Raw genomic sequence first — 13,163 nt, 5'->3', positions numbered from 1 at the left:
CGCCCCCCCGGCCCAACCCGACAACCACCTCCACCCACCACCTAAGAAAACACTAACTTCGTCCAGAACACACACGACCCCATACACAAACTCACAACAGCTATTTTCAAGAACAAATTTCCAGTTTTAATGACTAGTGCAATAAAAAATACAAAGATAAACAATAAAAGATATAAACAATAAACAAAAAGACTCAATGACTTTGCATTACAGCTATCCACAGCTATTTAAGAAAGCACAACTGCTTAATTTGAAATAAACATTGGGATATAGGCATTAGTGTTTCTGTGTGTGTGTGTGTGTGTGTGTGTGTGTGTGTGTGTGTGTGTGTGTGTGTGTGTGTGTGTGTGTGTGTAACTTGTCGTAGCCCCATAATATGCACAATCCCGCCAGCGGAAAGTTGTACTAGTCATCAAAAAGACTTTACTACCATAGTACTACACTACTATGACATTACACAGAGTCTTAAGTAATACATTACGACTTGATCATTGCCATTCTGGTAACAGCAAATTTATGGCCGTGTCCACGACATACAACACACGACGAGAAATGTTTAAATGACCATGTAAAGCTGTTAACATTCTGTTGGCTAATACAAAGCCCAACGTTAACCCAAGGCAATGACAGCAATAACTTTAAACGTTTTGTTGCAAAGCCTAATCGTTATGCTGAAATTAATTTCGTGTTGGGGGGCAGGCCAGGCCAGGTCGTCCGACTTAGCAAGCATCAATAATATAAGGCTAATTAGGGCACTAATTCATGTCACTCACTGAAATTGATTCATAAAGCATACCTTTTTCTTTTGCTCGTTTCTCCTCCTCTTCTTTCCTTTTCTTCCGGAATTGGGCACCTGATGGCTTTGACCTTTTCCTATCCATTAGATCTATCTCCGAGTACGACTCCGTTTATTTGTCATTCGACCTCCTCCTGAATGATTCCCCCTGCCTTCCCCCAACACAAACTCACCGTCAGTGTGTAGTGGTGATCACCTAACGCGAGAGGTGAGACTGAACCATTTCAACTTGACCAATTGACCACCACGACCACAATAATCTTGGGAATTCATTCGGTTCATACACACAATCAAACGTACAGCCGTTTTGAAGTTGTTTGGATTGTTCTGCTTTTCTGTTCTCTCCTCTTTCTCGCGCGCACACAAAAGCGTTTGCTCAATGTAATGTAATGTGGTCTGCACATTTGAGAGGCGTCTTGAGTTTGTGCCCTATGCATTGCGGCACCATATTTGGTTTGTTATTTAAATTATACGGGGTTTTGTGCCCACAGCAAACGTGACGCATGATGGCTTTTGCTGCATGTTACACTTGTGTGTGTGTAACACTGCTGCAAACCCTTAATTACAATTGAGCTACAAGAACTGACCAACTTCAGGTATTGACGCCTCTTGTTATGATGACATCACCTGCACAACTTTGGTATTGGGCTTCCCCATCCAAAATGTTCAAACCCCCCCCCCCCCCCCCGTCTTTTTTTTTCGGGGGGGGGGGGGGGGGGGGGTTTGGGGGACCTTGTTTTTTTTTGGGGGGGGGGACCTTTTTTTTTTTCGCGCCCGCGCTCGTGCCGCCCGTCCCCCCCGCGATGCCGCCCTGAGCGGCTGCCCGGTCGGACCGCCCCCAGGACTGCCCCTGCTTCCCCATGATTGTGGTTGTGTGTACTGAACTAGACCAAGAGATATACAGTATTTATACTGTTTTACTGTTGTATTAGAAATGAAATATTCTAATATTTTTTAGATGTTTTTTTTACACTGTAGGTAGGCCATAACTATCAAAATTAAAACATAAGAATGCTTGAAACATTTTAGTTTAGTTGTAATGAGTCTAGAATGTATTAAATTTTCACCTTCTGAAATAACTGATGGAAAATATTGAACTTTTTCATGATATTCTTATTTTTATGATGCACTTGTATATTCAGCATACTTTTTTATGAAAAAAGGCAGATAGAGCTGTATAATGCCAAGTTCTCACATGGCTAGCCTTATATATAAATGACGAGACAAAAAATACGACAGTCTAATTTAATTCAGATTCTAATTTTTACCTGGCAGAAACACAAAAACAAAGTCCTCAAATACATTCAAAAGCTATCAGCCATAAACACTGCATTATAAGTAAATTAAAGTACCCTTCGGACTCAGACTGAAACTTGTATAATTGGTTAAAGTAAATAATTACCAGTTATTCCACGAAATTGAGTCGTACATGAGCTGATAGCCGACGAGGCGCATAGCACCGAGTAGGCTATAAGCCATGTACGACAAGATTAAGTGGAATAACTGTTTTATTATATCCACATTCACTGGATTTTGAGAAACAGAGAATTTTTATTTTCATTTTTTGCAAATTCGATAAGTAAAAACTTTACACAAAACGTCCAACAAAATCATTTCTGCTTAGAATGTAAACAAACTGGTGAAATGACAGTGGCAACTTGTCAAAAATGTTATAATAATAATAATTCTGGAAAAATAAAAAGATACATTCTTATCATCAAATACTTTCATTGCATATTTTGTTGCTTTTTTGTATTTTTTGGAGTTTTGTTTTCAAGTAGAGTTTTTATTTCATCCTCGGTTGGTTCAGCAACACGCTCGGCGGTTTTGTTTTTCTCTACTCACGGTATATGAGCTGATAGCCTAGTAGTAGAGTAGTCAATGAGAGCATGTGATTGCTCATATCCAGTGAATGTGGATAGAATAACACCTAATATTTGGTTGCATGTACCTTGTTTCCAATAACTGCAATAAGCCAGTAACCCAATGGCATCAACAAACGTTCTTCTTTTGTGATTCTTTTCAAGGCCTGTACCACAGTTTCTTTCAGTTGTTGGTTGTATTGGGGGTCTGGTGATTCATTTGGCCAGGCTAAAACCTCCCACTTTTTTCCCCGATGAAGTCCTTTTATTGTGTTGGTAGTGTGTTTCTTGTAGTGTGTGCCTTGCTGCATGTTGACGTTCCTCCCAATCAGATTGGATGCGTTTCTCTGTAAATAGGCAGACAGAATGCTTCTGTAGACTCCTGTCTTTGTATATACAATATCTGGGATATTTGTTTTTACTGATTGTGATACTTACGAAAGTGACTAAAGTGCTGTGAGAGTGACTAAAGTATTAAAACTAGCTTTTTGTCTGATGGTTTTTAAATCTGTAACAGGTTTGTTGTTTCAGTTCATCCATCCATCCATTATCCGTAACTGCTTATCCTGTGCAGGGTCGCAGGCAAGCTGGAGCCTATCCCAGCTGACTATGGGCGAGAGGTGGGGTACACCCTGGACAAATTGCCAGGTCATTGCAGGGCTAACACATAGACACAAACAACCATTCACACTCACATTCACACCTACAGTCAATTTAGAGCCACCAATTAGCCTAACCTACATGTCTTTAGACTGTGGGGGAAACCAGAGCACCTGGAGGAAACCCACGCAGGCACGGGGAGAACATGCAAACTCCACATAGAAAGGCCCCCCTTGGCCACTGGGCTCAAACCCAGAACCTTCTTGCTGTGAGGTGACAGTGCTAACCACTGCACCACCTTGTTTTCAGTGTTTCTTTTTTTGATACAAAGAGAGTGTACTATTTCTGCCACAGTGTGGCATAGTAGAGCCAGTCTAGGTTTATGTGGCATTGTGTTTGGTCTTTCATCAGCATATGTCTGCATGTATGACTGTTACTGTATCAAGATGTTCAATTTCCTTTGTCTCAACTGCATATCTTATATATGGCCCTGGTTCATTTCTGCTATGTATATATACTGTATACTATCTACTTAAAATGAGCCAAATAAGATGACAGATAGGAAAGAATATGAGAGGTTTATTTGCTAGGGTATTGGCTTGATGCCTAAACTCACTTAGCAGTAACTATGTGCATATACAACACGGTGAACATACCAATGCATTTTTCTCTGTTTCTGTCCCTCTTGCTCGCTCTCTCCAAATTGGGAAGGATGCTGTGAGAAAGGGGAGGAGGGAGCTAAAATTGGTACCACTAAGCAGGAAAGCCCATATATGGAGTTTAACAGTGCTGTTTTGTGACGTATGCATAGCAGGTACGTTGTATACTGCCAGGGAAGGAGGAGAGGGGAGGAATTTTGAACGCCATTCAGTGCACGTGTGCGTCCATGTGGGAAGTGGCTCTCTATGTGCGAGAGCCTCTGTGTCAAGCGTGTGCGTCACATTGAGTCAGATAGTGTCTCATCATGAGTGTGCGTCAGTGCTGTTGCTGAGCAGTCCGTGCTCTAGGGTAAGAAAGAGAGAGAGAGAGAGAGAGAGAGTGTACAGGAAGGATGGGATGCTATGGAATGGTACAGAGAATGGAGTGATGGAAAAATGCTGGTGAGGAAGCTTAGAAAAGAGGCAAAATAATCAAAAGCTCAAAGAAGCAAAGACTAAAGACAATGGTACAGAAGACATGGGCAGGTTTAAGTGCACTTTAATATAAATGCATTTGATTTTGACAGCCAAATACACTTATCAGCGACACAAAAAGAACACTGATCCACAATGTCCATTCTTCATATATAGCATATGTCAAGTATCTTGTCATCATATACAATACAAAGGTCTCTGATATGTACAGATCTGTTGTTTGTACAAATTTACAAATGTATACATCCTATTATCATACTGAAACCTCGGCACATGCCTGTCTAGAGGCATGTACACCAAACATTCATTCTGTATAACAGCACACATACAGTATAATCCTTTTTTTTTAAATTAGCATGTAAATAGGTAGAACGTAGGAATCAATCCTTTACTTGACCGTAGACAACTCTACGTTAGCATGTCGACACTATGGGAATTGAACCATTTTCAACCCATGTCGACTAGTAACTGAATAGAAATAGTACCCCATCCCTATTGTCCACTCAATTTTTAAAACAAAAGTTCACATTTGTTTTTTTTTAAATGCCTCTCAAAAAAGAAGAATTGGTCATTCACACGGTCATGTTCACCACTCTACACCGCACACAGTAAAGTTACGATGTTACTGTGGTATTCACTGTATAAATATGCTGCCTGGCTGGGTTCAGCAAGCCTTGGTTGTGCGAAGCATACAAGAGCAACAACAGAGTGCAAGCATTACAAATATTGATGCTGCAAAAGTCCAGTGCATTTGCATCAAGTCTTGCCCATGGACATGGCTGAACAAGGAGCCATTTAACGCTAGGCAAAGTATCAGTCCAGTGGAGTACAGTCACCTTGTGTTCTTCTCAGCATCAGCTGGTGGCTTCTTTTCCAGAAGGTGTCCACTGGACTGGTTAAAGAGTGCTGGAAACGTGACCTCTTTTGTACACTGGCTTATATATGTTCACAGATCAAAGAAACATTTGTACATCACACTGATACACAGATTTGTAAAAAGAGCATAGCAGCCACAAACCCAAAGCTCAGTGTTGCCTGGATTTCTTATTTACTACTGCAGTTGACATTGGTGTCTTCAATGACAGCCAATTAATGATGCTGAAGAAATCCTGATTAAATCTAAACAAGGAAGATTTCTAGAGAATTTGCAAGTTATGGTGCTAAATGGCTTGGTACGCTTTCTATACATTGGGCTTTGTGTGTGTGATGCTGCTATTTTAAGTGTTGAGCTTTAAACTGGTTGCTTTTGTATCTGAGATATGAAGGTAAGATTTTATTCCACATCTTCAGAGTTCACAACTTCAGAGTATTTTCACTACGAGTGAATACAAATGCAAGTCTGTAAGTTGAGCTGCGCTTGCAAAGTAAGAGATCTTAGTCTCCGATAAAAAAGCTCATATTACAGTAAAGCAGAGACAAAAACTGACCTCCAAGTGTTTTCACAACTTGGTCAACACAGCTAGTGTATTGCATCACTGTTGAGATGGTGCACCATTCCTGACATATAAATTCATGGAGAAATACATGAACAAAATATGACTGACTCTTTTCTTTTCTCATATGAGCAATATGAGGAAGTCTTTTTATCCTTATATACATTATGTATATAATTATACAGTTAAATAATCTTCACTTTTTAGTAAAAGTAGCTCCATGAAATATGACAATATGCCATACTTAATGAAGTAAGTCACAGACTTATTTTAGAACGGAGGATCACTTCCACTCCCATCTGAAAGACAATAAGAAAGAAGAAGAAAAACATAAGTTATTAAATGCTTCAATGTTCAGTCACATTATATTAGTTTAAGTATAGATTTGCAGAAAATTGTTAACACAAAACTAACTTTTCTTACCTTTGTGGAAGCACTGTTGTGGCAGGTGACTTTGGAGTTGATACAACTCAGATTGTTGCCCCAGGCCAGGGGCGATCGAGGCACCTGCCCCAAACATGGGTTCCAAGGCGGCCAGCTCCTCGAGGAGGGACTGGGCGCAGGGCAGACCAGGCGATGCGGGGCTGATGGGTGAGTCGACAGGCACCGGAGTGACAGGCGAGGCTGTCAGCTGTAGCGGTGGAGATGCCGGGATATTGGTTGACAGTGGTGATGACACAACCTCTGTCTCCATGGCAACTTCGCCTGACGCCTTCCCATCCACTATGTCACCCTTGGTGACTGGCGACAGTGTGGCCCCGCACCCGGCCGCATGGTTAGAGTGCGCCGATTGGACGCTACAGTAGTGGCCGGCACTCAGAGTAGAGACCCTGTCAAAGTGCAGGGGTGGATGCCAGCACTCAGGAGTTGGTGGGGAAGAGGGAGGACTGGAGGGAGAGGAAGGGGTGGAAGAGAGTGATGGTGATGAGAGATCTTGGAAGATGGTTTCTAAGACACTCTCTTCAAACAGAGAGTCATCGTCTGGGAAGATGGGCAGGTCCAGACCTCTCCAGGATTTGACAGGGTAGAATTCACCCAGAAGCGAGATGATCTCGGGTCCTTCTGAGTCAAGCGAGGGAGATGAAGGTCGAGGAGAGATAGGAGAGGATAACAGCTTAGAGAGGAGAGGATCCAGGTAGAAGCCCTCAGCTAGTGTGCTTATGTGATGGGCTAAAATGGAGATCTCAGTTCTTTCTTTTTCTCTTTCCTGATCAAGTGAGAAGAAAGACAGGTTTGGCTGTTTTCCAGGTGAGGTTTCAGGTGTGAGCAGGCCTTCAGGTGGGTAGGGGAGTGGCCCATATGGGACATCAACATACAGTGGCCCGCGAACCTCAGGCAGGCTCATAACAGTGCAGTCCCCATCACCTGGACTGTCTGGGGTTGGAGGAAGCTTCTCATAGAGTGAGCCACCACAAGGCTCTGAAGGGAAGAGTATTTCTGTAGACAAAGCTGGCAGGGTGAGTGGCACCAGGGTAGAAAGTGTGGTAGTTGGAGGAGCAGGACTCCCCTGAGGGTTTGAGGGAGCAGATGGAGAAAGTGTGGGAGCTACTGTAGTTGTGACTGTTGCAGTTGGTGGAAGGGGTGGAGGCGTGGTGGCACCAGTGGGATCAAAACTGAAGAGGGGTTCCCCAAAGGGAAAGTTGCTGCTCCCTAGCTGAGGTGTATATGGAGGGGTACACACAAACTCCTTAGTCTGCTGGGCCTGGGAGGTAGGCACAGGGGGTAAAGGAAGGGGCAGCGCAGGTAGTGGAGGATCTACCTGAAAAGCAGGGGGCAGGAGAATGTTCTGAGTGAGGAAGTCCAAATCTGACACAGTGGCAACTGTGTCAGGGGAGGAAGCAGCTGAAGGCCTTTCCATTGATTCACTGGGTGGCTGCTGGAACAAGGTCTCTTCCTCCAGAGAGGAGAGACTAGAGCGTGGACCACTTTCCAGTGGTATTTGTTCAAGAGAAGAGCTTGCACCTTGTTCCTCTGTAGAGCCTGTACTGCACACTGCCATGCTGAAGTCGAACGACTGACCCGAAAGACCACTGCTCCCAGGTGTGAACACTTGGTCAGGACTGGAGAGTGTATCAGGACTCTGCAAGCTGAGGGTGTCTTGTTGGGAGGTGCTGGTGCTCAGCACCACAGACAGCTGGGTCTCTTCAGAGTTCAGTTGTTGCCTCACTGCCCAGGCCTCTGTCTCACTAGGACATGGAAAATAAAGTAAGATGTTAATGATACTCACATTCATTTGAATTTGAGTAGACCATGTCACTTTATCTATTCATAAGTGTGTCAGGGTTGAGCTTTACCTTATGATATAATTGTTGCTGCTGATAGGGTTCTCTCCAGTCTCCAGCTGCAGGACCATGTAAAGCCAAACCCATGAATGATCCACAGCCTCCACACGAACCACCATTTCAGCTCTGCCTTCTCCTCCTTCTCTCACTGTGTGGAAAGAGAAGATGAAATGGATGAGTCAAGACATTCCACCCAGCATGAGATTTTGAGTCATGCATCTTCTCTGTGGGTGTTCGGACATGCTTCTCTACTATACTGTAAATACTCTTTTATAGTGTAAAGGCAGTGATAGCTGATGATATGATGGAAATAGCTTATACTCTCATGAATGTGAGATTACTCAATCTGACACTCACAAAGGCTGCGATGCTGAGCTGAAGCATGTGTAAGGTCCTGTGGATGCAGTAGGCTGTACCAGGATTGAGAGCGAAGAGTCTCCACATCCATACCCAGATAAACACTGACACTGTGGGAATCAAAGACACTACTAGTGAGAAACCATAATATATTTTGTATATTCTGATTCTATTATAACAATAATGCTGAGATTAGATAATTGCCCATTAAAAGGGCACCTGACCTCACCTATCCTGTGCATCCTGCAGTCTCATGTCACGACTGTGTTGTGAGTGAAAACACACCAGGAGGAAACTGCTCTCCAATAATGGAGTCAAAGATTGTTCAGTGGAGGTGCTGGGTCGGGGTGGGTGGGGTTCCAGAGGTGCGCAAAAGCACACCCACACTGGATTGGAAGTCCAGTAGGATCCTGGGGGGGAAGGACCAAGTACTGGTGGCAAGCAACGAGCTCGAATCAAAACAAGCTTGTTGCCAGCACTCTGCCTTCGCACTGACTTGGAAGTGTTGAAACGGCAGCGGAACAATCGATCTAAATGATAAAGGAAGGAAAAAATAACATTAACTTTCATTGCATCCATGTATAACTGAAACACACTTTGATGCTGAGGAATGTGCCTTACCAGTATCAGGGGAAGCTGGAGGCACCAGGTTACTCCTCATAATGGCATGGTCTGCAGGGTCGATTATGTCGTACACACTGTCCCCTTGGGCAACCAAATCTACCTGAAAAATAATTCAGAATGTTCCATAAGGAAAATGGTCCTCACACTCCACCTCATACTTTCACTGATACATTGTATAATAAAAAAAAATTAGGGGTACTCTAATAATTTTTTAAAATGTCTATATTTAGACTTACCATTGAGTGTCCAAGGTGCTCAGAGACACTGTCCGTCAGGTAAAGTAGCTTTCCTTCTGCAGTCAGTAACAGCAGAAACCCTGGCATTGATTGAACCAGCTCAGAAAGCTCGTGAAATGAGAAGAATCCTGCACTTTCCTCAGCACTGCCAGCTGCAGCTGCCTCTGAAGGAAATGGTGTAGAGTGAAATCACTGAATCATTCACGTATTTTCCAGCCCTGTTTTAGTACCATGGACAGCAACCATGAGTTAGCACTACGGATAGCGACTTGCAACCTCTAGAACTCAATGACAAAGTTCTCTTAGCAGATCCACATTTATTGTTGTTCTTCTTGTTTTTATGGGTTTTTTTTTTCAAATAGTGTGCCTCCGATATATTTGATTACATAATTCCAGTTCACCAATGGAAAATCTGTTCAATCCAAGATCCACCTGTTGCCATAACTCATGTAGTGCGCATAGATAGAAATACTACAGCTCAAAATCGGCCTCTGATCGAATGCTTTACAGACGCCACTTTTAGAATACCAATATGATGTACAATATATACAAAAGAACACATTGTTTACCTTGGCAGAAGAAGACAGATTTTCTCGTGTACATGCACGCAAGGGACATGATGTGTAGATAGGAGAGGCGTGCCTTGTCCGCATCGGAGATAGGCAACAAGTCCCTCAGGTTCCTTATCTCTGTGTTTATCTGATCTCTCCGAGCTTTCGAGGCTCCTTTAGTGGAACGGTACATCGTGGTCGATGTTCGAATGGAAGCTAAACGGTTATTTGGCGATGTATTTTTGACTGTAGCGTGACTGGAGGAAAGCCCCGACTGTCTTTCCTTGAATGCGGTCAGAGTCGAACTCTGTCACGGTATGTTCACATGTCCGGCTTATCTTCTTCGGTTCCGCCAAAGCGCCTGCGGACCGGAGGCTGGCTGGATACTTCCTCCGGTTCGGAGTGTTGGTCGGTTCGGCTGCTGAAAAAGCCGTCTCTCGCTCAGATATCGGAAGCCCGTAAATCTGGTGGAGTTACTATGATTGCCGGTTACTTATATAGGCTGGTGTAGGGGGGCTCCCAACGCGCCAACACCGACGTAAGAAGGACAGAGGGGAAGGGGGGTTGCTTTAGGTGATTTGATGTGCCTCATATCAATGCTCACAAGGCTGAAACTCTCTTCTCTCACCCCTCCCAACTCTTCCACTCTTGACTCTGACTCTGCTCCGACGTCAGCATCCCCTCTCCCTGTTGATGACGTAGGCTTGAAATCGGGAGCCCCGGCGACGCAAAAAGCCCGATTTGGACAAAACCGAGCGATGGGCGGAGTCAGAGTGTAAAACGTAGACGGAGTCACCGGGCTCCTGTGTGCAGGGAGGGGATGGGGGGGGGATTTTCTAACTGAACTGCAACGAATCATTTCTCACGTACTGCCGTTACTAGACTATAACTAACTATAAAGTTCTGATGCCGAACATTAGTCTGATCTTATGCCATTTGTCATCTTTTGATGTTCATATAGATATAAAACATGAGGCTCATGACTGCATAGGGTTATGTGTGGGGTTTTTTTATTTGCCTCCAGTCGTAGGTATATTTGCTTCAGCATATTTATTTACTTTTGCTACCAGGTACAGCTCACTGTAATGTGGAGGAAAGTGGGAAATTGCTAATCAATGTTTTTTTTTTTAATTAAACTAGGCTATCCTTGATTAATCGTATAACGAGACTGTGTGTGTGTGTGTGTGTGTGTGTGTGTGTGTGTGTGTGTGTGTGTTATATACATTATTGCTTTCTTCTCTTATAATGCAAAACTGAGTGTGGCACTGAGAGAAACGCAGCTGCATTGAGCTCTGTCTCAAACGACGCTGTGGCAGAAAGCCAAAAGATAGATCAAAGCAAATGGCTAATAATCCAACACGATTCACCTAACGACTTGAGTATTACTATTCAAAGAGAAACTGAAGTAAGATGATGCTGGCTTTTGCATTTATTACCTGACCTATAGCTTAGAGCTCTCAAGACACATTAACCGGTTACTATTCCATTCGTATCTGACCATGCACAGACTCTACAGATGTGTCCTTTAAGTGTGTTTTCTTATCTCTAACCTTCATAATTGTCGCTGCCCAGAATACCTGATTGGCCAGTATAGCCTATATGTGAGTCACCATGGAAGTTCTCTAAAGGGCGAAAACAATGATCCTGCCGTTCGATTTGAAAAGATATCACTTTGAGCAACAGGCACCTTTTTTTAGGGATCTATATTTGGCAACTCTAAGTGACTCAGTTGTCTTTTCCGCAGTGAAGCTGATTTCAGGGCTACCTCGCATATAACCCAAGAGAGCAGTACGTGGCAAGATTGCAGATCACTCTAGTTCATTATCCACTGTTTTGACAGTCATTCAAAAGAGTTATAGCCTCGCGGGTCTGACGGGTGATAGATAGATAGATAGATAGATAGATAGATAGATAGATAGATAGATAGATAGATAGATAGATAGATAGATAGATAGATAGATAGATAGATAGATAGATAGATAGATAGATAGATGCAAGCTACAGTGCTGTGTATTCAGACTTGTTGGATTATGAGAATGAAGCGCAAGACGCGTCGCTCTACCTAAAAATAACCATACAGCGGTGACTGACACATTTCACCTGCCTCAGTGCAAATGGGCTTTGGTTATTCTTAGCCGCAGTGTTTGTGATTTGTAACGAAAAATAAAAACGAAAATGTGGCAATCGTGTGAAATCTCGGTTGAATAGTCAATATTGGAGGAAGAACAGTGCGTGATGCTGATTGAGCTTCATGATAATGAATCACTGATTAGCTTAATCAGGGGCATCGAACAATAAGTACTACAGTTTTAATCACAGATTCAATTCTGAGTAAAAGTTTAATATTGAGGAGTTTTATTTGCTACATTAAAGCAATAATATAAAACATTATAGTTTGACATATAATACTCCACTATGGAGTTATGCTTTCATTCCACAAACTGGCATTAAGAGCATTTCAGAGAGAACATTTGTCTTTGTGATTTACCTTGACAGACTGTGTTGCATACGGCATTTTTTTTAGGTTTAAGCAATTTTCAGACATTATAGCCCATGCGTAATTAATGATGTCCATGAATATTCTCATCATGTCCGAATAAAATCTTTCTAAATGTGTTAAGATATACAGTGTAGTCTAAACTAGGCAGCTTTCAGGGTCTCCACCCCAAATCACCTCAAACACCCAATAGACCTGTTCATATAACATGCGTATATTACACTTAGATTATCATGTTTATATGGCATTTCGTCTGTACATTACTTTCATCCATATCCACATTTACTATATGCATGTTTATAGTATGTGCTTATGTTACATTCATATTATATTATGACTATCTCTGCCTTACTACCTACTACTTTTTTACACTATGTGTGTGTATTCTTGCACAAATTAGGGAGCACTTTGGGAAAATATGTCATTTTTGTTCTCTTGACATTGTGTATTTGAAGAATAAGAACTTGAACTTCTAAAGCACAAAAAGTGTTTTGTTTTTTTTTTTTTGGGGGGGGGGGGAGGTGGACACATACTCTACATTCATTCTTGCAGCAGTGTCTGAGCACCAGTGTGGTTATGATTATTGTGATAATGGCCATCGTTGTCACGCTAGTCCAGGTGGCCCTTGTGGGAGGTCAGGAAATGGAGCACATCAGCAGAGCAGTGGGCATGAGTGAATGGTGAAAGAAGGAGACGAAAGTAAAAGACACATGGAATAGATACACCAGGGAGTCCAGTGTAATATGACACTGAGTTATATGTGATATAACTGGAACATCTTTGTAGACAGGA

At 42.7% G+C, this 13,163-nt stretch overlaps 1 protein-coding gene across 1 annotated transcript; it reads right to left on the bottom strand.

The window, feature by feature from the left end:
• Positions 1–6,086: 6,086 nt before the first annotated feature.
• npas4a (neuronal PAS domain protein 4a) lies at positions 6,087–10,067 on the bottom strand. Its single transcript, XM_060926946.1, has 8 exons — positions 9,893–10,067; positions 9,324–9,487; positions 9,085–9,187; positions 8,693–8,993; positions 8,464–8,573; positions 8,119–8,254; positions 6,248–8,010; positions 6,087–6,123 (listed from the first exon to the last, which is right to left on the bottom strand). The coding sequence occupies exons 1-8, from the start codon at positions 10,065–10,067 to the stop codon at positions 6,095–6,097; spliced, it is 2,781 nt and encodes a 926-aa protein (XP_060782929.1). The 3' UTR covers positions 6,087–6,094.
• Positions 10,068–13,163: the final 3,096 nt, after the last annotated feature.

The sequence above is a fragment of the Neoarius graeffei genome, chromosome 8 (genome assembly GCF_027579695.1).
Source record: "Neoarius graeffei isolate fNeoGra1 chromosome 8, fNeoGra1.pri, whole genome shotgun sequence".
Taxonomy (NCBI): Eukaryota; Metazoa; Chordata; class Actinopteri; order Siluriformes; family Ariidae; genus Neoarius; species Neoarius graeffei.
Note: the sequence above shows the minus strand (reverse complement) of the source record. Positions and strands in the feature narration are given on the sequence as shown.